General features: G+C 47.1%; 1 protein-coding gene across 3 annotated transcripts in view; it reads left to right on the forward strand.

The window, feature by feature from the left end:
- Nucleotides 1-34: 34 nt before the first annotated feature.
- The window catches only part of HLCS (holocarboxylase synthetase), a 203,591-nt gene continuing 179,126 nt past the window's right edge, over nt 35-24,499 (forward strand). For 2 of the 3 annotated variants that reach the window (XR_003908489.1, XM_029938980.1), the window contains exons 1-3: nt 12,589-12,663; nt 17,044-17,206; nt 19,113-20,059. Coding sequence is in view for 2 of the 3 variants with exons in the window: in XM_029938980.1 (XP_029794840.1) it covers nt 17,155-17,206; nt 19,113-20,059 (999 nt within the window). In the remaining variant the exon portion in view is untranslated. Of the gene's footprint in view, nt 297-3,769; nt 3,908-12,588; nt 12,664-17,043; nt 17,207-19,112; nt 20,060-24,499 lie in introns of those variants that run through there. The other variant, XM_029938982.1, reaches the window with a different exon arrangement.

Below are 24,499 nucleotides of genomic sequence, written 5' to 3' on the forward strand. Positions count from 1 at the left end.
GAGGCGCGGCCTCGAGGCTCAGCCAGCCGGAAGCGCCCGCCGGCCTGCGCCGGGGCTGTGCGCGCGGGGAGCTCCCGGCCTGGGGTCCCGGGAGGGCTGGGCTTCCGGGCGCTGATGCGGGCGATGCCCTCGAGACCCCGGACGGGGCGGGGGAGGTGGGAACCAGAGGACCGGAATGGCGACCGGCGGCGTGCGGGGTCGAGTGTGTGGGGAGGATTAGCCCCCGAACGCCCAGGGCGCTGCCCACCTGGAGCGTCTTCTCTGACATCCTCTCCTCCACTGTGGGCCGAACTCAGGTTTTGAACTTGAATTCACAGAAAGACAGCAGGTCCTCAGCCTTCTGTCAGATAGGTGACAGGAAACGGCCCAGTCAGTCGGCGAGTTTTGCGGACCAGGGCACCGCGCTGATTGTCTTTGCATCTCCTTTGTTTCGGTTTGCACACAGCCTTTGTTTTTTGGCTCAGTGCTTAGCCGCGTGGCTGCAAGTTCAGCAGGCTCTTTCCCGTGGCGGTCGTTTAATCTGTGCAAAACCTCCGTTCCCTTTCTGGAAAAGCGCAGTGCTGCGCACATTTACACTGACATCACTAACGCTGTTTTCGTTGACATTTAAACGTGTTTGCTTTTTTAATCGGGTTCCCTTTCCTCTTCCTTCCGGAAAGTTGGCTCACTTGGCATTGAAGTAAGGTTTTTCCGTGGGTGTGAAACCGCTAACACCTGCCTGGGAATTGAAACCTTACCTCAGGTTGAATACTTTGTTGTATGCTTATGTTCGGGGTTCTGCGGTACTACTAGCAAACCAGAATTGCCCTTATTTGTTGTTATAACACAGAATGCGTAACTTTTCTCAGTTGTGAAAGAGTATGCAGCTGCTACCGCCTAGATGCGGGACTCTGAGGGTCCAATTAATTAGGGCTTAATTCCCCTAGGAACCTGGATTGAGAGAATTAACAAAATAAGGAAAAATTGAGGGGTGCATTTTTCTTTTTCCTTTTTAAAAGAATTTTTAACGTTTATTTATTTTTTGAGAGAGAGAGAAAGAGAGAGACAGAGCACAAGCAAGGGAGGGGCAGAGAGAGGAGGACACAGAATCCAAGGCAGGCTCCAAGCTCTGAGTTGTCAGCATAGAGCCCAATGCTGGGCTCGAACTCACAAGCTGTGAAATCATCACCTGAACCAAAGTTAGCTGCCTAAACCAACGGAGCCATCCAGGTGCCCCGAGGGGCGCGTTTTTTTATTGCAGTGGTTTCCAATCTGGATTCATTCACTGAAAAAAGAACCTTTAAGATTTAGATGGAAGATTTTGGACATTCTAAAATATCGAGATGTAAATATTCTAATTTTCTTGGAAGATAGTTTTGCCTTTGAAACATCTCTATGATGTCATTGGCCTTTTTTAACTACCATAACTGTAACTAGTGCTTTTCAGTTCTTTCCGACGGCTCCAGCCCACGGTGGGGGCACCCCGGCCACACTAGCCTTGGGCTTTCCGGGATGCTGTAACCTTATGTGCTCTTGGCATTTGACATTAACTTTTCCTCACCCTACAGCTTTGCTCAGATAACTGTCTCAAGGAGATGTTCCTCATTCTTCAGACTAGCTGGGACTGGCCTGCTCTGTGCCCAGTTCAACTTTAAATCATCCCTCATGTTTCTAGTTTTTATCTTTTTCTCCCTAGGAATTGGGTCTCTTTTGCTCAAAAGCTTGCCTGCGCTAGTCACTCAGTACTCCTGTGAATGACGGAGTGGCTAGTGGTTGTTAGGGTTTAGCTCCGATGTTTAAGGCCTGCAATTGGAAGGCTTGACTTTGTGATTGGCTTCTGTTAATTAAAGATCTAAAATATTGTGGGGCGAATTACTTGGTTTGCGAAACACCTTATTGTCGGTTTACCTGGACAGAAGTAACATTATGACTTTGTTGTCTCCACATTTCGTATATTTAAAATCCGATAAATAGAATGTAGACATTTATATAATTGAAGGTCCCCCAGAAATTGATAAATATAACCAAAAAGTTTACACAAAACATTTTAATGTTTATTTATTTATTTTAGGGGGGAGGGGCAGAGAGAAAGACCGAATTCCAAGCAGGCACTGCAGAGCCCATTCCAGGACTTGAACCTATGAACCTGTGAGATCATGACTTGAGCTGAAATCAGAAATGGGCCATCCAACTGACTGAGCCACCCAGGCGCCCCCAACTGGGAATTTTAAGCTTTTTGTTTAGTATGTACATATTCTGTGTTTTGAGTAAGGTGGGCAATCTGTTTTCTTAAAAAAATTTTTTTTAATGTTTATTCATTTTTTAAAATGTTTTATTTATTTTTGAGAGAGAGAGAGAGAGAAAGAGCATGAGCAGGAGAGGGTCAGAGAGAGAGGCACACACAGAATCTGAAGCAGGCTCCAGGCTCTGAGCTGTCAGCACAGAGCCCGATGCAGGGCTCGAACCCATGAACTGTGAGATCATGACCTGAGCTGAAGCCAGACGCTCACCCAACAGAGCCACCCAGGTGCCCCTGTTTATTCATTTTTGAGAGAGGAAGAGAGTGAGAAAGAGCAAGCAGGGGAGAGGCAGAGAGAGAGTGGGAGACAGTGCAAAGCAGGCTCCGCTATGACAGTGCAAAGCTTCATGATGACAGTGCAAAGCTTGATGCAGGGCTGGAACCCATGAACTGCAAGATCATGACCTGAGCCAGTGTTGGACGCTCAACTGACAAGTCCTCCAGGCACCCCTGTTTTTAGTTGTTAATTGCTTTACTGCTAATTAAATGTACCCATGGAAGGGAGTTTTTTCTTCTCCAAATTTTCATTTATTAATTAGTTCAGTAGCTATTTATTAATACTGCACTGTGCCAGGTTACTAGGCCAAGTACAAACACCTTTTGATCCTCTCAGCAAGTGCGGATTTGAACTGGTAGGCATTGTGTGGGGCTTGACCGTTTTGCTATTTTAATGCTTATTTTTGAGAGAGAGAGAGACAGAGACAGAGCGTGAGCAGGGGAGGGGCAGAGAGAGAGGGAGACACAGAATCCAAATCTGAGGCATCAGCACAGAACCTGACGCGGAGCTCGAACCCAAGAACTGTGAGATCAGAATTTGAGCCAAGTCAGACGCTCAATTGACTGAGCCACCCAGGTGCCCCTGAGCTTGACCATGTTTTGGTGGCAGTGATAGGGCTCACCTCCTGCAGCCTTAGTTTTCAGCTTTTCTGCTCTGGATCTGCCTTGATTTTAGTGGATCAAAGCCTTTTAAAATTAATTTAGTCTACTTTTAGAGGGATTTCACGGAGACATATTTCAGATTGGACATATCCAATCTGCTAACCAGTGTTGATGTTGTAATGGCTGGAGAAAATGGAAGAGCAGTTCTTCAGGCTTCTGGTAGTAACAGGCTTCGTGTGACCGGCGTGCACTTCTCAGCCTCCTCACCTCTAAGTGTGCTTCTGAGTTGTAATTTGGAGAGCTTCCTGAGTCCTCAGCAGGAAGGAATGGTGGGGGCGAGCCCAGCTTCAGAACGAATTGTTGAGAACAAGTATCTAGAGATGTTAAAGTTGTCATGAGTCATAGAAGGGATGGCACAGGGGGTTAAATCGCCACAGCTCACCAGGAAACACAGGGTTACTGTGGGGTACAGGAGGGCATCCGATAACCTCGCTTAGATCACCTGGGATTCCGGAGGAAGGGACGTCCTGGATCTTGATACCCGTGGCTGTTGTGATTTGAAGTGATATTGAATCCCTTCCCCTTTTTGTGTGTTTCTTTCCCCCCATCCAGTCCATTGATGACTTGAACAAATGGGCCCTATTTCTTGTTTCTCCTTTTATACTCGAAGCCGAGCACATAGCATTTGTGACTGAGAGCATTTGGGTTCAAGGCGAGAATTTACAGAGACCATCATCTTCTTCAGAAGCCGTGAGTAACGTGTTTCACTTGTGTCCCATAAGAAAAACTATGTCTTAACCAAAAGCAAACTTGTTTTTTCTATTTCTTAAAAAATTTTTTCAATGTTAATTTATTTTTGATAGAGAAAGAGAGGGAGAAAGAGAGTGTGAGCATGAGACGGGGAGGGGCAGGGGGAGAGAGAGGGAGAGAGGGAGACCCAGAATCTGAAGCGGGCTCCAGGCTCGGAGCTGTCAGCACAGAGCCCAGCGTGGGGCTCAAACTCATGAGCCGCCAGATCATGACCTGAGCCGAGGTCTGATGCCTAACTGACTCAGCCACCCAGGCGCCCCTAGATTTGTTTATTTCTATGAGTGTTCTTTCCTGGCCTTTTAAACTCCCCTTCTTAGTTGGATATTTTGGGTTAAATAAAAATATGTTAATAAAATTATTTTCACCTGTTTCTTTCTTACTTTTTTAATGTGGCTACTAAAAAATCTGCCTGGGTGGCTCGTGTTTGTGGCTCACGTTATGTTTTCGGCGGGCAGCGCAGCTGGAGGAGCGTCCAGTCCAGCTTCTTCACGTCGGTCTGAGTGGTTGATCTGTATCGCCGTGCCTTCCTAGACCTCTCCCCTGGAGTATTGTGAAAACACTTCAACGTTAAGAACCTGACCGAGAGTAGTTGTTGGTATTTCTCTGCTTGAAAAAATAAAGTCTTAGAGGAACTCCCCAGCCTGTTCTTCCACCGCCTGTGTCCTTCCTGCCATTAAGGTCCGAATTCTGTGCACCCCCCCCGCCCCCAGGCGCTCACCTCCTTCATTTCCATCCTTCATCCCGTGCGCAGCCACAGATCTTTGTGTCTAAACCGTGAAAGTGTCGTCCTGTCTGGTGTCTGTGGGTTTTCCTCTCGATGGTCAGGTTCTCTTTGTGGACACAAATCCAGGGGAGCCCACACTCTCGCGCAGGCTTCGGGGGATGCCGTCCCCCCAGACACAGTCATGCCCTTGGGCTCATGGAGGTCTGAGCCTAGCCCAGCCTTGGTGTCTGTGCTGAGTCCTTGTCTTCACTCAGCCACTGTGTGTTCCCTGCGCGCCACTAGCTGATGCAGCAGGGGTTTGCTGATGACGGCTGTGGTCACTGGATTTCCATTTCGCAAGCTCCGTCTTTAAGAAACTGTATTGGGATGAGAGAAAAGGAAGAGAAGAGGAAGACCAGAAATAAACGACTAGAATTCAAGATAGATTGAAATAAGAGCTGTGAGATACGTAAAGATGTTTGTTTGTTTGAGATAGGTGAAGATGTTTAAAGGAGAGCAAGGGGGGCCTGGGGACCTCAGTCAGTTGAGCATTCGATTTCGGCTCAGGTCATGATCCCGTGGTTTGTGAGTTCGAGCCCCGCGTCAGGCTCTGTGCTGACAGATCAGAGCCTGGAGCCTGCTTCTGATTCTGTGTCTCCCTCTCTCTCTGCCCCTCCCCCACTTGTGCTCTGTCTGTCTGTCTCTCTCAAAAATAAATATTTTAAAAAAAGGAGCACAAGAAACTGTGTTCGTAATTCAGGAGGGGCGTGGGATTTCGCAGGTGGCCTAAGAGCAGTCCAGTGTGCTGTGACACTCCGGTCCCTCCTGCAGGCTCCCGACGTTTCTTCTAGCCTTCTAGAGACTTAGGTTAATAACGATGCCATTATCAAGCTCCTGCTAGGTATTTTACATACATAACTTCAGTGCTTAGAATTCTGTGAACTATTATTCTTGTCTATTATTTACTTTCTAAAGTTTAGTTTTGAGAGAGAGCATGTGTACGCGTGCAGGGGAGAGCCAGAGACAGAGAGGGACAGAGGATCTGAAGCAGGCTCTGTGCTGGGAGCTGACAGCGGACACGTGACGCGAGGCTCAAACTCACGAGCCTCGAGATCACGGCCTGAGCCGAGGTCAGATGCTTCACCGACTGAGCCACCGGATGTCCCTTATTCTTGTCATTTTCAAGAGAAGAAAACTGCAGTCATAAGATTAAATGACACTTCTGAAGCCACCAGCTGCCGGGCGCATGGCTGGCTTAGTCAGAGGAGGGTGTTAATCTTAACCTCGAGGCGGTGAGTTCCATCGCCACATTGGGTGTAGAAATTACTCACAAATAAAAAGATCTTAAAAGAAAAAGAAAGCCACCAGCTGCCGAGTGGCAGATAAAGTTGGAACCGACGTCCATGCCCTTTAGTTGACAAGAGAATACATCAGGTCCTAGAGATCTGGACGTTATGGTTTCCTAGTTACGGCAACAAAGCTCATACGGACCCAAGGCCAAAGCTCTCAGCCCCTCTCTTGTGTTTGGTAGAAAGGGGCCAATTGGTGATGTGAAGTATTTTGGTGAACTTAAGCATGATTTTTATTTCTTTTTAATTTTTTGTTTATAAAATTTTATTTTATTTTTTTGAGAGAGAGAGAGAGAGAGTGAATGAGTGAGTGTGTGGGGAAGGGACAGAGAGAGAGAGAAAGAGAGAATACCAAGGAGGCTCTACGCCCAGTGTGAAGCCTGATGTGGGGCTTGATCCCACGACCTTGGGATCATGACCTGAGCCCATATCAAGCGTTGGATGCTTAACTGACTGGGCTCCCGTGTGCCATTTTTTTTGTTTAAAACAATGATTTTTCTTTTCTTCAAAAAAATTTTTTTAAATGTTTACTTATTTTTGAGGGAGGGAGAGAGAGAGAGAGAGAGAGAGAGAGAGAAAACAAGCGGGGGAGGGGCAGAGAGAGAGAGGGAGACACAGAATCCGAGGCAGCTTCAGGCTCTGAGCTGTCAGCACAGAGCTCCATGCGGGGCTTGAACTCATAAGCTATGATATCATGACCTGAGCCGAAGTTGGACACTTAACTGACTGAGCCACCTAGGCACCCCTAAAACAGTGGTTTCAATGTATTACAATTATAAATGACATGTTCAATTAGTTTGAATCATGAAATTGCCAATAAATACTTGGCTTTTTTTTTTTTTTTTTTTTTAAACCTGTGAAGAGCCCATTTGTGGTAACCTAATAGTTCTGATTTGGGCTTTCAAGTCCTACTTTACCACTTTTAGAAGTTTAGCAAAAGTTTGAGATTACTTTTAGTGGTATTTCTGAATAATATTTGTCTTGTTTACAAGCTCAAATATCTTAAAATATTTTGTTTTATTTTTGGACTCTGGCTACCCAGATTTGGATTAATCCTAATCCTTGATCAAAAGGTCCTCTCATTGTTGGTTACACATGGCCCTCATTCACTCATGACTTTGAAATTTGTAGGATAAATACTCACGAAATCACCACTCAGTATGGAAATGGGACCTGTGTGATCTTCGGGGTCTATCCTGCTGTTCTACCTCCCCCCCCCCCCCCCCCCCCAGACCAGTTTCTTTTTAAATTTTTAAAAAATGTTTAATTTATTTTTGAGAGAGAGAGAGAGAGAGAGACAGAGACAGAGACAGCATGAGCAGGGGAGGGTCAGAGAGAGAGAGGGAGACACAAAATCAGAAGCAGGCTACAGGTTCCAAGCTGTCAGCACAGAGCCAGATGCAGGGCTCGAACTCACGAATGTGAGATCATGACCTGAGCCGAAGTCAGATGCTTAACCGACTGAGCCACCCAGCTGCCCCAAACCAGTTTCTTTTTAGGTATGTAAGTCATCTAAGTGACCACACACCATCTTTCTGAACACTTACATAATTCTTATAAATTATTATTTATTATTTTTATTTATTTTTATTTTAGAGTGGGGGACGGGGCAGAGGGAGAGAGGGAAAGAGAATCCCAAGTGGGCTCCACGCTCATCACAGAGCGCAAGGCGGGGCTCGATCCCTGTGGTTATGACTTGAGCTGAAATCAAGAGTTGGGTGCTCAACCAACTGAGCTACCCAGATGCCCCAATTTTATAAATTATTAAACTTACAGCAAGCTTGATGTTTTCTTATCTGTGCTAACATTACATATATATTTTGTAAGATTTCAACCCAAAACCAAGGCCACAATTTCTAAAATGATTGCAATTATATAAAATATCAAATATGTGCAGATTCTTAACACAAAATGTGACTGCTGGGGTCTTAACTTCCTAAGTCATTGTTACTTAATTGTAGACCTTTTTTTTTTTAAGTTTATTTATATATTTTGAGAGAGAGAGCAAGAGAGAGAGCAAGCACAAGCAGGGGAAGGGTGGAAAGAGAAGCGGACAGAATCCCAAGCACGCCCTGTACTGTCAGCACAGAGTGTAATGTGGGGATCGAACTCACGAACTGTGAGATCCTGACCTGAGCTGAAAGTAAGAGTTGGACTGAGCCACCCCGGCGCCCCTTACTTATGTATCTTTATGGGGTTAAGAGATGTATAGCATCTAACGGAACACAGTCACTGTGCTATGTAAGGTAGATGCTAAGCTACTGTATCAGACCCAGAAATGCAGCTGGGCACACAAGCTAGAATCTTCTCTCTCCCTCTTGTGGAGGTGGTTCTGCTCTGTCAGAGTCTCCAGGGACCTCGTTTCCTTCTGTCTTACTGCTCTGTTATCTGCCCTGTGTCAGCCTTGTTCTCTCTCTTTGTAGAGACTGGTTCATACCCAGCCACCGCTGTTAACCCCTTGCACATTCTAGCCCTCAAGATGGGGGACTAGAGAAGGTGGGGGCCAGCCAGCTTCCTCTTTAAAAACTGTGACCCAGAAGTCACGGGTCACTTCTGCTCCCGTCCTGGCAGCTGCAGGGCAGGCTGAGAACTGCAGTCCTAGCTGGACAGCCTTGGGTTGAAGGGAAGAAAGACAGACTAGAAGATCCTGGGAGATAATTAGCATTTCTCACAGTTACCATTTCATTTAATATATATTCTAACAAAGATCTAATTAAGATTTTGCTTAATGGCAGGATGCCTGGGTGGCTCAGTTAGTTGAGCATCCGACTTCGACTCAGGTCATGATCTCACGGTTTGTGGGCTCAAGCCCCGCGTCGGGCTTTGTGCTGACAACCTGGAGCCTGGACCTGTGTCAGAGTCTGTGTCTCCGTCTCTCTCCGCCCATCCCCCACTCACACTCTTTCTCTCAAAAGTAAACGTGAAAAAAATTTTTTTTAAATAAAAAGGAAGATCTTGCTTCATGGTAATACCTTACTTATTTCTTAAATTTCTGAGGTAGAGAGATGCCTGCCCACCAGGAAGGCAGCTACTGTCCAATTAATTCGTTTATTTATGATCAGAGGGTGGCTTGGTGGGTCCTGCAGCCGGGAGCCGGAGACGTTTAGAGCTGATTTTTGGACCACCCTGGCTATCACACCCAGCTCCATTTTATAAGTTGGCCCTTCAGACTTGGAAGGAACTAATCTCAGGTACCTGGCTCGCTTAGTCTGTACAGCATGCAACTCTTGATCTCAGGGGTTATGAGTTCAAGTCCCGTGTTGGATGTGGAGTCTACTTGAAGAAAGGAGTTAGTTAAGCGTCTGACTCTTGATTTCAGTTCAGGTCATGATTTCATGGTCCTGAATTTGAGTACTTGAGTGTCTTGTTGGGGTTTGGGATTCTCTCTTTCCAGTTTTCTTCCTGCACCTCCCCCACACGTACGTGCTCTCTTCTCCCTCTCTCCTTCTCTCTTTCTCTCTAAATAAACTTTAAAAAAGTTAAAAAAAAAAAAGGAGTCAATCTCATATCTTACTATCCTCATTTAGCTTGATTGCTTAGTGGGATTTTGCATTTTGGGGGGCTCTTATGAATCTGTTTTGCTCTTCACTCTAAAGTCATTTGAGTTTTGGGATGCCTGGGTGGCTTAGTCGGTTAAGTGTCTGACTTTGGCTCAGGTCTTGATCTTATGGTTCTTGAGTTCGAGCCCCGAGTCTGGCTTTGTGCTGACAGCTCAGAGCCTGGAGCCTGTTTTGGATTCTGTGTGTGTCTCTCTCTTTCTCTCTACCCCTCCCCTGCTCAAACTCTGTCTCTCTCTCTCTCTCTCTCTCTCTCTCAAAAATAAAAAAAAATAAAAAATTTTTAAAAAGTCATTTGAGTTTAACAGGACAGTAAGATATTAAATTGGAAATAGAAATGTCTGAAAGACTTTTGAACTTAACAAAAGGTTACATTCTTCCATATTTCTAGGATTATAGAACTCCTATAATTTTGAAAATATCTCTTTGAATTTGGGATAGCTCAAATGGCTTTCCTTTGTGGCCATCCTATAGGCCCTAACAACAAGTAAGTGAATCTTAGAAATTCAGTTTTTCAAAAAATGTAGCATTCATATATTCATATTTTCACTTATTCATTAATCTATTTATTGACCATCTGCCGTGTTCCAGTTATTTTGCGAGGGGCGAAAACAAATGCCAGCAAAGCATGGTAGATTGAGCCCAGTTTTCGATATCTTCTGTACCAATATCCACAGTCCTGTTTAGTAAGTATTGATGACCCAATAAACTTACATAATTCTTTTGCTGCAGAAAATTTACGTATGCAGGGTTTATCCAGCTTGTGTGCCAGAGCTGGAGTCACACGTCGTGTGGAGATGAAAGATGCATTTGGAGGTGATGGTCCCTGTCATCTTAAGGAGCTCGCGGTGTGGGAGGGAAGACAGCTAAGAGAAGGAACACTTGAACTGTCACTATGACAAGTGCAGTGAGAAGCCACGGGTTGGGGGCGGTGGCAACCTCTAGATAGGGGTGAGGTCAGGAGGGACTGTTCAGCAGAGGTCGTATCTGAGTTTAAAAGGAAAACAACAGGAATTTGGTGCAGAGGAGGGAAGGGCTTCCCAGGCAGAACAGCAGGGGCAGAAGCGCACAGAAGTTTGCACCTGGGGCTACCGCACATGGTCCAGTGAAATTGGAGCCTCCAGTGATGAACTGTCCCCTGCCAAGCTCTGCCCCTGTTGCGACTGAGCAAAATAAATGATTAGCTTAAGCCACTAGATTTGGGAGTTGTTTGTTACACAGCGACGGGTGACTAGAACACCTGGGTGTCTTCTCAAACTGCAGCTCTTGCTCAGCCTCCCCGCCTCAGGGGGGTGGGCGTGTCACGTGGGCAGCCAGCCCTCGGGGTGCTAATGCAGTACACCTTAGGGGGCCTCAGGTCTTAGGGGACACATCTGGAACCCAAGAAATAGTAAAAGCATGTGCCGACAAGGGTATTTCCATTATTTTCTAACTCTCAGTTACTCAGAAGATTGAGATACTTGGACCCTCCTTTTCTTTGGGTGTCTGTTTCGTCCTGGTTTTCAAGGACCGCTTGGTTTCACCGTCAGCTTATTACGGCTCTTGCTTGCTATGGAGTTGACGTCCCTTACACTGTCACTCGATTTTCTGACACCCTTCTCCAAAAAGTGCCACAGGGCATGTTATTCTTTGGGATAACAGAGTGGGAGAATGAAGTTTGTCATAAGCCTTTTCCTCTGTGTTTCCAAACCTGAGGGCCACACGCTGGAGACAACCCCCTTCCTTCTCTCTCCCAGCATCCCATCTTCCCATCTCTGCGTGCCTCACACTCCTTTGTCCAGTTTGGCACTAGAAATTTTAAAAACCAGGGGTGCCCGGGTGGCTCAGTTGTTTGAGCATTCGACTTTGGCTCAGGTCATGATCTGACAGTCATGGGTTCGAGCCCCGTGTCAGGCTCTGTGCTCCCTCTCTCACTTTCTGCCCCTCCTCTGCTTACACTCTCTCTCAAAATAATTGTCAAAAAATTTATAAAAACCTAATGTGTAACTAAGTTGATCTGGAAGAAAGGAACAAGAGCCAAGCACGTGAGCAACATCAGTTATCTGACTCTGGAGAATTGATTGTAACTTGTTTCAGTGTGGCCTCTTCAGAGAAGCAGACCCAACAGGGTGTGTGTGTGTGTGTGTGTGTGTGTGTGTGTGTGCACATATATGTTTAAGTGTACATTTACACATATATGGAGGAGGAGGAAGGGTGGTGGTAGGGAGAGAGAGACAGAAAGAATTATTTTAAGGAATTGCTTCACCTGATTGTAGAGTCTGCGAGTCCAAAATCTGCAGGGCAGGTGGGGAGGCTGGACCCCCAGGGAAGAGCAGGTGTGGCTGCTTGAGTCAGGAGGTCGTGTGAGGACAGAATTCCTTCTTCCCTGGGGGTCCTCAGTCTTTTTCTCAGAAGGCCTTCAACTGATTGGGGGGGGCTCACCCATGTTATGGTGGGTAATCTGCTTGACTCAAAGTCCACTGACTTAAAAAGTTACTCACATCTAAAAACTACCTTCACGGTCACACGTCAGGATGGAAACTTGGCTCCGTATCTGGGGACCACGGCCTAGCTGAGTTGGCACATAGAATTAATCATCACCTGGTTGACTGTCAACTGGCCGCTGAAGCCTCATTCCCACACCTGCTGTGGAACTTCAGCCCCCCACGTGCTGCGGGCAGCCTTGGGAAGGACACTTGGAGAGCCACCCCCGAGAACTGAGTGCCTCTTGGCCCCGGGCCTTCCTCATGGCCGTGCATTGAGGAGAGCAGGTGCACCACTGCTGCCTGCTGTCAGTCGGGGTAATGACAGGTCACCAGCTTTGCTTATGGAAGGGATTTCTAAGCCAGGAAATCCCTTTGAGTGGGGCTTCCTTAGCTTTGATCTATGGCAGTAAGCCTTCGGTGTGACTTCCCCTTTCTTTCTCAGTCTCTTTGTTTCCACCTTGAAGGGCACACCGGAAGTGTCCTGTTTGCCTTTAGACAAACGGCCCCTGGACACATCAGTGACCGGGTGGCTTTGCTTGGATGGACCAGACAGCGCTGCTTGAAGAGTTTGCACGGTCTGTGGCTCGCAGACCTCGTTTCCACGGAAAGGAAATGCACTTAGGTGAGGAAACAGCTGGCTGAGTTGAGAAACCTGATCAGGGATGTGTATTGCTCTCTGGCCGCGTCCTGCTCTTCCCACGCTTCATTTATCTCCCCTTCGTGCATCTCCGTGTCTCTCCTCTTATATGGGGGGTGGGGGCTGAGAATTTAATTATTGGCTCCTTTTACTCTAAATGCTTACTTGGAGGCACAGCTCTCCAGCAGTGCCTGCTCCAACAGGGTGCTAAATCGGCTTTGGAATAAATAACCCCTGGGCTGGGTCTCCCTTGGCTGAGTGTGTCTCCTTGCTCCGTGATTGCCAGCGACAGCCCTGAGGACGGCCATGCTCTTAGCCTCATGCAGGACGTTGGTCACCGGGTTCCTTTTCACATTTCCCATGTGCCCTCCTCTGCGAAGTCTGCTCTGGCCAAGGCGATAGTTTATCTTCTCATCCTCCTGAGCTGACTTCCTTCCTCTAGTCTCAGAGCTGGAAGTCAGCAAAATCAGAACTGTTAGCTTCTGAGCTCTGCTCTCCTCCTGGATCAGAGATGTCAGACTTGAAACGTCGAGTACGTGATCAAGTGGTAGGAAGGCCATGTGCAGAGCTAAAAGAAAATTCTGAGATTCCTTCTCCAAATATTCTAGACCCATTAGTGGGTTTCCACCTTTTTTTAAAAAAACATTTATTCATTTTTGAGAGAGAGAGAGAGAGAGAGAGAGAGAGAGAGAGAGAATATGAGTGGGGGAGGGGCAGAGAGAGACACACACAGAATCCCAAGCAGGCTCCAGGCTCTGAGCTGTCAGCACAGAGCCTGGCATGGGGCTCAAACTCACGGACCACGAGACCATGACCTGAGCTGAAATCAGACGCTTAACCGATTGAGCCACCCAGGCGCCCCAGTGGGTTTCCACCTTTTGACCATAAAGGACTTGCAGTCCTTATTTTTCCCTCTAAGACAGTGATTCCCAGCTTTTAAAATGACTTCTTGAGTGAGAAACATGAGATTCAATTTGAATTCTAAGGAGAGAAATGAAATACTAAGGAATAAGATTTTGTGGGGTGGAGTTCACCCTTGGAGGGCTATAACTCTTGTGATGTCTAGAACTTTTTTCACCCCTCCCCACCCTCAAACCAGTTTTTTTCCCCCACTTTGGGGGTTATACCGTCCTCACTGAGAATACCTGCTTTGGGGACTCCAGGTTTAGAATGTGAGACTGCCTCTCTATGGACAGGTACTCTGTGCATTCCTCCCATTTTCTTTCCCGGTCACCTTCTGAGGGAGGTAGTCTTACTATTTCCGCCTTACAGACAGGAAACCCGAGCATAGGGAATTCGAGTAACTTGCTTGAGCCACACAGCTCTTAGCCGGAGGAGCCAGGACCCAGTTCCGGAAGTTGGGCTCTGGGCTCCTCCCACTATCTAGAGTGTCCTGGAACCGTGTGGAAGTAAGCAAACTGCCTTGATTCTTTTCCTTTTCCTTTTTAAACCTGAGGTATAGTTCCCATACCCGAAACCTCAACCTTTTAAAGTATACAATTATAATTCATTAGCTGGACAGTCATCACCGATTTTCATTGTGCCCCAAAGAAACTACGTATCTGTCGGCAGCCGCTCTCTGCTCCCCGATCCCTGGCTTGGCCACCTTTAATCTACTTTCTAACTGTAACTGTTGTGGATAGTTCATACACACAGAAGCGTGTAATATGTGACCTTTAGTTATTGGCTTCCTTCGCTTACCATCATGTATTCAAGATGCAACCATGTTGTGACACGTAGGTGTGATGTGACGTACTTGTGACATGTGACACTCACCTACATATGACAGTCATTCTTTCTCATGGCTGAATGTGACTCCACTGTGTGGACACATACATTTGGTTTATCCCTCCATCTGTTGATGGACCTTTGGGTTGTTTCTACTCTTTGGTTATTGTGATTAATGCTGCTGTGCACAGCTGTGTGTGGACATATATTTTCAGTTCCTTTAGTTACATACTTAGAAGTGGAATTGCTTGGTCATTTGGTAATTCTGTGTTTAACTTTTTGAAGAACTGTCCGGCCTTTTTTCTTCATGTTTGTTTATTTTTTTGGGGGGGAGGGCAAGCGAGAGAGAGAGGGAGACACAGAAGCCGAAGCTGTCAGCACAGAGCTTGACTCAGGACTCAAACTCATGAGCTGTGAGATCATGACCTGAGCCAAACGTTGCCTCCTTAACTGTCAGAGCCACCCAAGTGCCCCAAGTCTTTTCCGAAGAGACTGCACCATTTTATGTTTCTATCAGCAATGTCGTGGGCTTCTGATTTTTCAACATCATAATACTTGTTTGTAGCCATCTTTGTGATTATATCCAGCCCAGTAGAGGTGAAGTGTTGCATTGCAGTTCTGTGTTTCCCTAATGACTAGTTGGGGATGTTGTGCATCTTTTCAAGTGCTTATTGCTACTTATTTTCTTTGGAGAAATGTCTGTTCGGATCCTTTGCTTTCAAATAGGGTATTTTGTCTTTATCACTGTAGTTCTTTATATATTTTTATACATTGTAGATGCAAGTCTTTTATCAGATACGTGATTTGCAAATACTTTCTTCCATTTTGTGAGTTTTTTTTTCCATTTCCTTGAAGCTGTTCTCTGAAGCATAAAGATTTTGATGAAGTCCAGTTTATCTGGGTTTTTTTCTGTTGTTGTTGCTTGTACATATGGTGTCCTGTCTAAGAAACCATTGCCTTGTCCAAGGTCATGGTGATTTACGCCTGTTTTGTTCTAAGAATTTTGTAGTTTTAGCTCTTACGTTGAGGATTTGGTTCAGTTTGAGTTGATTTTTGTACCTGGTGCAAATGGCCTGAGGTAGGGGTTCACTTTCATTCCTTTGCACATAGATATCCAGTTGTACCAGCACTGTCTTTGAAAAGATTGTTCCTTCTCCGTTGACTTGTCTGGGCAACCTTGTCCAAAATCAGTTGTCTTTAGATGTATGTGTTTATTTCTGTGCTTTCAGTTCTATTCCATTGATCTATATGTCTGACTTAAAATGCCAAGTGGACCTTGACTTTTGCACTTGATCTTAGCCGAAAGGCTGAGAAGCCACGGACCTTGACTTTTGAACTCCGCATTTGCTTGATGATCAGGTGCCAAAGAGGCATGGCTTGTGGGCAAATTCCCCTTACTTCTGTAGGGTTGGGATCTGCCCCAGTCTTGGGCCTGACAGCACCTCGTTATCTAGCTGTTTTTTCAGTACTGTTAGCATGATGTTTTATTGATGTTATCCAGCACTTTTTCATTCAGCAAGAGTTACTTCTAAAAACCTAACCTCTCAATACAGAAAAGTGGGATTCAAAGTCATTTATCTCTGTTGATGAAATTTGGGGCAATGTATCTCTGAGGCAGTTTATTTTGGGAAGCAGGGAAATGATTTGTGGCATCTTGAAAAAAGACCGCTCTATTTACTTGCTTTTAAAACCAGCTTCATAACAGCTAATCAGAGTGGCTTTTGTTAATTGAATACTTTTTCTGTCCCCGGCCTTCTGCTGGGGGCTTTACATATACTCCTTAATCTCATTAACACAACAAACCCCTAAGATGACTGGAATGAGGGAGCTCGGACTCCAGGGGCTTGGAGATTTGCCTGAGGACACACAGATAAGCCCAGTCTGACCCAGATCCAGCTCCTTGACTCCAGAGCCCGGCTCCTAGCCCCTTGGGGTCTCCTTGTCCTAGTTTCACATTCGTCTTTTATAAAAACTGGAGTGCATCAAGGACTCAGTTTTGCCTTGGCCCCTTTTCCCTGCCCCCTTGCGGTGGGAATGTGAACCGGGACAGGCAGGAGCTCTCTGGAGTTCTCCAGTTTTAGGAATCCATAGGAAGCCCCTTTAGAACTTCGGATTCCTGGGCTGCAGTTGCCCAGACAGAGCATCAGACAGAGCGCAGAGCCCAGACTGGCGGGGGCGGGGGGCCGGTCTTCATGTGCCGCTGGGGAGTTCTGGTGCAGTTGGTCTTGGACCGCACTTAGAGCAAAGACTGGTCTACACATTACATTATAAATCACTGGGTATTGTGGACCTCTTGCCTTCTCCTCTTTCCTGTTACTGAAGGCATATTGATGTGTTTCCATGTCTGGAGAATGCCCCTATCCCCTATCAGCTCCTTGAAAAGTGGTTGGGACCTCAATTGCTTTGAAAAGAGAGGATTGTATTTTATACTTTGGATGCCTTGTTGTCTGGTGGAAACAAGAACGTTCGAGCCGCGACAACTTTGATGTTAATAAAATGCAATATCCGGTGACTCATTATGTTTGACTATAATTTAGTGGTGGGAGCTGAAGAGAAAAGTAACGTATCTGGTTATTTTAGAGAAGAATGACCTCGCCCTCTCTTTGCCTGCCTCCTCCCTCACCCATGTTTTTTCAGATCGTGAAGTGGTCCGACTGCTGTTTGCCGTTAGCTTGCAGACCTGGGGACCCTTACCAGTTAATCGCCGAAGCAAGCGTGGACGACTTCAGCAAGCTGGGGGTGGCGTTCATGGAAGATAGACTCCAGGTGGCTGATGGGCTGGTACCCCAAAAGATCGTTTGTAAGTGACTTTAGAAATGTTTCCATCAGGGGCGCCTGGCGGGCTCAGTTTAAGAGCATGCTACTCTTGATATCTGGGTCATGAGTTCAAGCCTCAGGTTGGATGTAAAATAACAAAAATTAAAAAAAAAATGTTTGCGTTATAGCCATTGGCTGTTAGCCTAAGGACTGTTGAGCAATCTTGTTCCGTGTGGTTTAAGGTTGATGCTTATCTTTAATGCATTCAGTGGCTTGGATATAATTTTAATAGTATGAGGTTCATACACGTGTCAGGGTTTTTTGCGGTGCTTTTTAAATTTTCATAAATTTTAATTGTTTTTAAATTTATTTTTCCGTTTTTTATTTATTTTTGAGAGACAGAAGAGAGATAGCACAGGCAGGGGAGGGTCAGAGAGAGAGGGAGACACAGAATCTCAAACAGGCTCCAGGCTCTGAGCTAGCTGTCAGCACAGAGCCTGACGCGGGGGGCTCGAACCCACAAACTGTGAGATCATGACCTGAACCGAAGCTGGACGCTTACCCGACTGAGCCACCTAGGCACCCCAAATTTTAATTTTTTTAAAATTTTATTTTATTTAGTTATTTTTAATTTTTTAATTTTTTATTATTTTATTTATTTTTGAAAGACGGAGAGAGACAGTGTGATCAAGGGAGGAGCAGAGAGAGAGGGAGACAGAGAATCTGAAGCAGCCTCCAGGCTCTGAGCTAACTGTCAGCATAGAGCCCGACATGGGGCTCGAACCCACAAACCGTGAGATCATGACCTGAGCTGAAGTCAGACGCTCAACCGACTGAGCCACCCAGGCACCCCTAGTTATTTTTTAAATATTTATTTTGAAAGAGAAAGCACGTGGGTGAGCATGCGAGATAGCACGCAGGGGAGGAGCAGAGAGAGAGAGAGAGGGAGAGAGAGAATCCTAAGCAGGCTCTGTGTTGTCAGTGCAGAGTCCAACACAGGTCTTGAGCCCATGAACCACAAGATCATGACCCAAGCCAAAATTGAGAGTCACGCTCAACTGACTGAGCCACCCACCACCCCCATTCTAAATTTTTATCCAGGATTTCCCATAATTGCTCTGTCCATGAGATGCTGTGCAAATATAGAAGTCGTAAAATATTTGTATCACAAGATCTGAAAAGTATAACTAGTTTCCAGACTGTAGTTTGACTGAATGGAAAGCATAGCCAGTGTTACTACAAAGATCTAAATCTAGGAGGGTTTTTTAAAATTTCTTTTTTACATTTATTTATTTTTGAGAGACAGAGAGAGGGCGTGAACAGGGGAGGGGCAGAGAGAGAAAGACACACAGAATCCAAAGCAGGCTCCAGGCTCTGAGCTAGCTGTCAGCACAGAGCCTGACTCGGGGCTCGAACCACGAACCATGAGATCATGACCTGAGCTGAAGTCAGATGCTCACCCGACTGAGCCACAAGGCGCCCCATCAGTAAATCAGTGATTGTGAACGTCTATTTCAGTCCTGAGATGAGGTACCACAAAGGCTTCTCTCGCGCATGGATCCTGGGAAGTGTCCCAAGAGCACCTGCTGCGGGGGTGTGCCTGCACACGCTAGATTCAGGCGTTCTTTTGTTTCTCAGTTTCGTTCTCTTACAGGAGACAGATGCCCAAGAAGTGGAATCTGTAAGTAAGTAGGCACGGTGACCTCTCTGATTCACCTGGGACAGGCGTGGTGGAAATGTGGGATTTCACTGGGGGTCGTCAGGGCCCCCTTCACCCCAGCAGGTGGGAGCAATGACGTGGATCCAGAGGACGCCGTAGAGTTGTGGGACTGGCAGGTGGGCCGCCCTGGAGCGGGAGTCACAGGCGCGGAGGGCACCGTGCCGTCTTGAACTGAGCTGCGTGATGAAGCACAAGAGTTGACGGGTTGTCTCCTCTGTTTGTATTTCAGCAGTGCACTTGCAGGAGTCCACTCTGAAGGCACTTAAGGGTCAGGCCTCCAACGAGCAGGCCCAGATTCTACAGCGGAATCCTGAACCTTCCGTTGAGAGCAAGCTCGAGCCAGACGTTATGGAGCACGTCTGTGGACATGACCTCCAGGCTCTTGGTGCACGACCCGCGCAGGGGAAGGATGGTGGCTCGGGCAGCGAGCCTGCGGAGGAGGGTGACAGAGGAGGGGGCTCCGTCGAGCACGGTCACCTCCACCTGTCTAGTTGCCATGAGTGTTTGGAGCTTGAGAATAGCACCATTGAATCTGTCAAGTGTGCATCTGCAGAGAAAATTCCAGATCTTCCGTATGACCCCAGTGGCAGTTTGGAGGACATTGCTGATGACATCTCCCCGGACAGGGAAGGGAGGACAGTCAACATCACAGGAAGGGCACCCAACATCCTCTTCTACGTGGGCTCCGCCTCCCAGGAGTCCCTGGGCAGGTTCCAGGAGGTCCGGTCCGTTCTGGCTGACTGTGTGGACACCGAGCGCTACACGTTATACCACCTGTCGAGGGAAAGTGCTCTCAGAGACCCGTGGTCAGACAACTGTCTGTTGCTGGTCATTGCCACCAGGGAGGCGATTCCTGAAGACCTTTCCAAGAAGTTCACGGCCTACCTTTCTCAGGGAGGGAAAGTGCTGGGGCTGTGTTCGCCCTTCACGCTTGCCGGCGTTCGGGTGGCCAGCAAGAGCGTCCTGCGGGACACAGTCCAGAACTTGGTTTTCTCCAAGGCTGACCAGACCCAAGTGAAGCTCAGTGTCCTGAGCAGCGGCTCCGTGTATGAGGAGGGCCCTGGGGGACAGCTCAGCCTGGGCGGGCTCCAGGGCCACCTGGAGAACGAGGACAAGGACAGGCTGATAGTGCAAGTGCCTTTCGGACCACGGGGAGGTGAAGCTGTTCTTTGCCAGGTACGGAGGCCGCCATCCAGGCAGTGATCTTTGGGGACGTCTGATGGAGAGCACGTTCTCTGAGGCTGCGCACTGAAAGGGTCCGGAGTCTGTGCTCCGTGGGTACTTCTGATCCTTGGCTGGGAGTTTTTGCTGCCAGTGAGTAGGTTTAGATGCGGGCTTTCCTGTCATACGAATATCCCATTTCACCAAAATCCTCGTGATGGAGGGACATAGCAGAAGGTGTCACAGCCAGTTAAAGACTCCTGGTTGACGGAGGAGTCGTCAGAATTCTTTCCTGTTTTGACCTGTCCTGGTATTGATCTTTCCAGAATACATTAGTTTACTCTTTTGTCTCCAAGCACAATGTAATTGAACCTTTAGTTCATGTAGGGAGTTGAGTGCCTTGGGCTGGTGATTTTCAGGGTTGGAACCACCCCGTGACAGCATTGAGTCGATGTCAGGGACCAGGGGAACGAGTGCTCACCGACTTCTGGGGTAGTGGGTGCTGAGAGCACTTCAAACCCTCCATTCTTCTATGATTTTGTCAGTCTTAAAATCTAAGTGCTGAGAACAATTTCAAATAGAATATTGAAGCGATTTAGTTTTATGGCAAGTTAATACAACCTACCTGCAAACAACACGGCTTTAAATTGCATGGGTCCAGTTGTGTGGATATTTTTGGGTAAATACAGTACAGTGCTATAAATGTATTTTTTGTTCCTTGCGATTTTCTCTCTCTCTGTGTGTGTGTGAGAGAGAGAGAGAGAGAGAGAGAGAGAGCGAGAGAGAGAGCGCCCATGAATGTACATAAGTGGGGATGGAGTAGAGAGAGGGAGAGAGAATCTTGAGCAGACTCCAAGCCCAGTGCGGAGCCCGATGTGGGGCTCGATCCCATGACCCTGAGATCATGAGTGAGCCAAAATCAAGAGTCAGATGTTCGACCGACTGAGCCACCCAGGTGTCCCATGTTCTTTATGACTTGATAGTTTCCTTTTCTCTAACCTACTTTATTGTAAGGATAGAGTATCTAATATGTGTAATATACAACATGTGTGTTACTCGACCGTTTATGCTATTGGTAAGGCTTCCTGTCAACACTAGGCTACCAGTTAAGCTTGGGGGAGTAAAAAGTTACACTCACATTTTCAGCTGCGCGGTGAGATTGGTGCCGCAGCCCCCACGTTGTTGCAGGGTCCGCCCTACCTCCTGTACAGGTAAGGAGAGAGCAGAAGGGAGGAAGCACATGCCACTTCCCTTTCCATCCCTTCCCAAAACCTTTGGCTCATCTGCTGTTTTTATCCCCTACCTTCTTTTTTCTTTTAGTTTTTTTGTTTGTTTGTTTAAGAAGGAGGGAGGAGAGACTATTTCAAAATTCCTGATCGTTTATTGCAAACTTTTTAATGCCTCAGGGCAGAAGTTTTTGTCAGAATTAGGTGAATGCTTGTTCTTAAGGATTTTTTTTTTAAATGTTTACTTCTTTTTGAGAGAGACAGACAGAGACAGAGTGTAAGCGGGGGAGGAACAGAGAGAGAGGGAGACACAGAATCTGAAGCAGGCTCCAGGCTCTGAGCTGTCAGGACAGAGCACGATGCGGGGCTTGAACTCACAAACAGCGAGATCATGACCGGAGCCGAAGTTGGACACTTAACCGACTGAGCCACCCAGGCGCCCCTTAAGGATTTGTTATCTTAAATGAGAAAACTAAGTAGATGTAGATATTTTGCCCAGAATAGTTCCCAGGATGGGTATAACAGATTTTGTTTTATTACAGGGATCTTTTTATTGAATTAGAGAATTATTTCCCTTTTTTGTTGTTGTTTATTTTCATTTCATATCCTGTCCTAGGAGCTAAGTCTCTTGGGTTTTCTGACCAAATAGGCTTCAGGGGGTATAAAGTTGTCTCTGTACTATTATGAAGTACGCTCATTTGTTCCTAAGCTAATGCTCGGGGAAGGATGCCTACAGTGAAGAAGTCGGGACATCAGGGTAGATGAATGTGCGCAAGCCAAGCAGGATTCATGTAGGCCGCAAAGCACATGAATTCGTTTGGAGGCCTAATAAATATTCCTCTTATCTTTTTCTCTGCAAAGATGGTAACTATAGCAACCGTGCATTCTCAGAAAATCCACTTAAAAACCCGACTTCCTAGAGCCGTATTTCAGTTTTGAATAGTGACTTTTACCACCCCTGTGCACAGACTTGTACTAGAAAATTGATTCGGCACTGTTGCGATCCATATCTCGGAGTTACGCGGCCACTCTGGCTGCACCATTTAAATCGACCCTGTTACTGTCGTAAAATTTGATACCGCATGCATCGCTCTAGAAAAAAAGGCAATACGATGCAGCTTCAAAAATCAGATTCAGAGGATTAGAATGTCATTTTTGATTGTAAATGACTTCCAGTCTGTGTGTGACAGGCTCGCTGCTTTCTCCTCAGGCCTGTGTCCCTACAGTCCCTCGCTGCTGAGATCAGCCAATAAATGTTACCACAGGCTGGTTAGTTTCCTCTTTCCTTGGTCAATTTCATAGCCTTCGTCTCTAATAAATGGAGTAATGATTGTAACCCAGTAAGAGGGCGCAAAGCACTTCAAGGGCAAGCCGCAGCCGCACAGTAGGTGGCGGTCTCACGGCCAAGGAGCTGCGTGTGGATGCCTTTACCATTCATCATCGTACAGAAAGGAGATTTTCATGTGCTTGCTGTAATGGTCAGGTTTGCAGGGGAAATTCAAGGCTGTGTATTCGTGCTGGCATTTGATTATCAAATGGACCAGGACTTTGGCATGAAGTTGCTCAAATAAATGCCTCTCAAATGGATTTAAAAATATTTTATTTCCTTCTGTGGCTTAGTACCTGGGAGCAGCGGTGGGGTGTTTACAGTGAGCTTTCTCAACCATGGCACTGTTGCCTTTTGGTGCTGGTCCTCCCGTGTTGTGGAGTCATCTGTGCATTGGAGGGAGTTAGCAGTGATACCCACGAGATGCCCATAGCACCCCCTCCAGCCCGGTCCCCTCAGTTTGTGAGTGGAGATGCTTTAGTTCTGGCTTTTGGTCTGGTCAAAAAAACCTTAATTTTAGAAGAAGCCAAGTGATAGAAACGGACCCATTGGGAGGCGCCTGCGTGGCTCAGTTGGTTAAGCGTCTGCCTTTGGCTCAGGTCATGATCTCACAGTTTGTGGTTCGAGCCCTGCGTCGGGATCTGTGCTGACAGCTAGCTCAGAGCCTGGAGCTTGCTTCTGATTCTGTGTCTCCCTCTCTCTCTGACCCTCCCTGCTTGCACTGTCTCTCTCTGTCTCTCAAAAATAAATAAAAATTAAAAAAAAAAAAAAGAAACGGACCCATCGGTATGGTAACAGTATTCCAGCCAGAGGATGTGATGTTTGTTGGGCGCCATGGGGACCAGGAGTGCAAATCCAGAAGCACATGCTTTACTGTCCTGGGAACTGGGGCCCAGAGTCGGAGGAGCGAACCTCTTCTCACTTCTGCCGTGGAAGCGCTGACTCTTGAAACCCACGCAGGCACTCCTCACGCAGGTCGGTGTCACCTCCTGGGGCCCCGGAGGCCCGCCTTGGCCCATCTCTCCTGTGTGACAGGGAGTTCAGCAGCCCTCCTGTGCGTGTTTCTCGGATCTCCTGTGCATCCTCAGCCTGGGGCGTGCGGGTGCCGTTCGTAGTGCTCACCCGTCTGCCCCGGGCCGCTTGGCTCATTTTGTTTCTGCCTCCTGTAAGGGAGGGGTAAGCGCCAGGAGAGCCACGTGCTCCGCGTGTTGAACGTGGCCCTGAGCTCTGCTCATTGCCCCAGTGCTGGCTTTGTCCACTGGAGGGGAGAGGCCCCGTTTAGGGAGAGAACGCAGGGGTGAAGGAGACTGGGCAGACTTTAGATGCTTTGAAGGATTTTCTCCTTCCTCTTCAGGGCTCTTTGGAGGACAGACTCACCCCTGCTTCAGTGGCCAGTGGACCTGCTGGGTGGGGGTGGGGGTGGGGCATGTGGGACAGTCTCTACAAACCTTTTCAGATTGGCCATTGACTTTGAACAGTTGGACTGTTTTGGACAGTATTTTTTTTTCAATTTTTTTTACATTTATTGTTTTTGAGAGACAGAGTGAGACAGAGTGTGTGTGTGGAGGGGAGGGGCAGAGAGAAGGAGACAGAATCAGAAGCAGGCTCCAGGCTCTGAGCAAGCATTCAGCACAGAGCCTGACATGGGGCTTGAACCCATGAACCGTGAGTTCATGACCTGAGCCAAAGTTGGACACTTAACCGAATGAGCCACCCAGGTGCCCCAAGGACAATGTTTTTGACTTGGTGAAGGGTTGGGTGGGAATTGGGAGATTTTACGTTGCCTGAAGGCGGACACCTTGCTTCTGATTTTCATAATGCTCCTGTACTAGCAGGCCAGGAGCTCAGCGCCCAACAGAAACCCACAGTGGACCCCTGGCAAAAGCAAAATGAAATAAAGCA

The sequence above is a fragment of the Suricata suricatta genome, chromosome 5 (genome assembly GCF_006229205.1).
Source record: "Suricata suricatta isolate VVHF042 chromosome 5, meerkat_22Aug2017_6uvM2_HiC, whole genome shotgun sequence".
Taxonomy (NCBI): Eukaryota; Metazoa; Chordata; class Mammalia; order Carnivora; family Herpestidae; genus Suricata; species Suricata suricatta.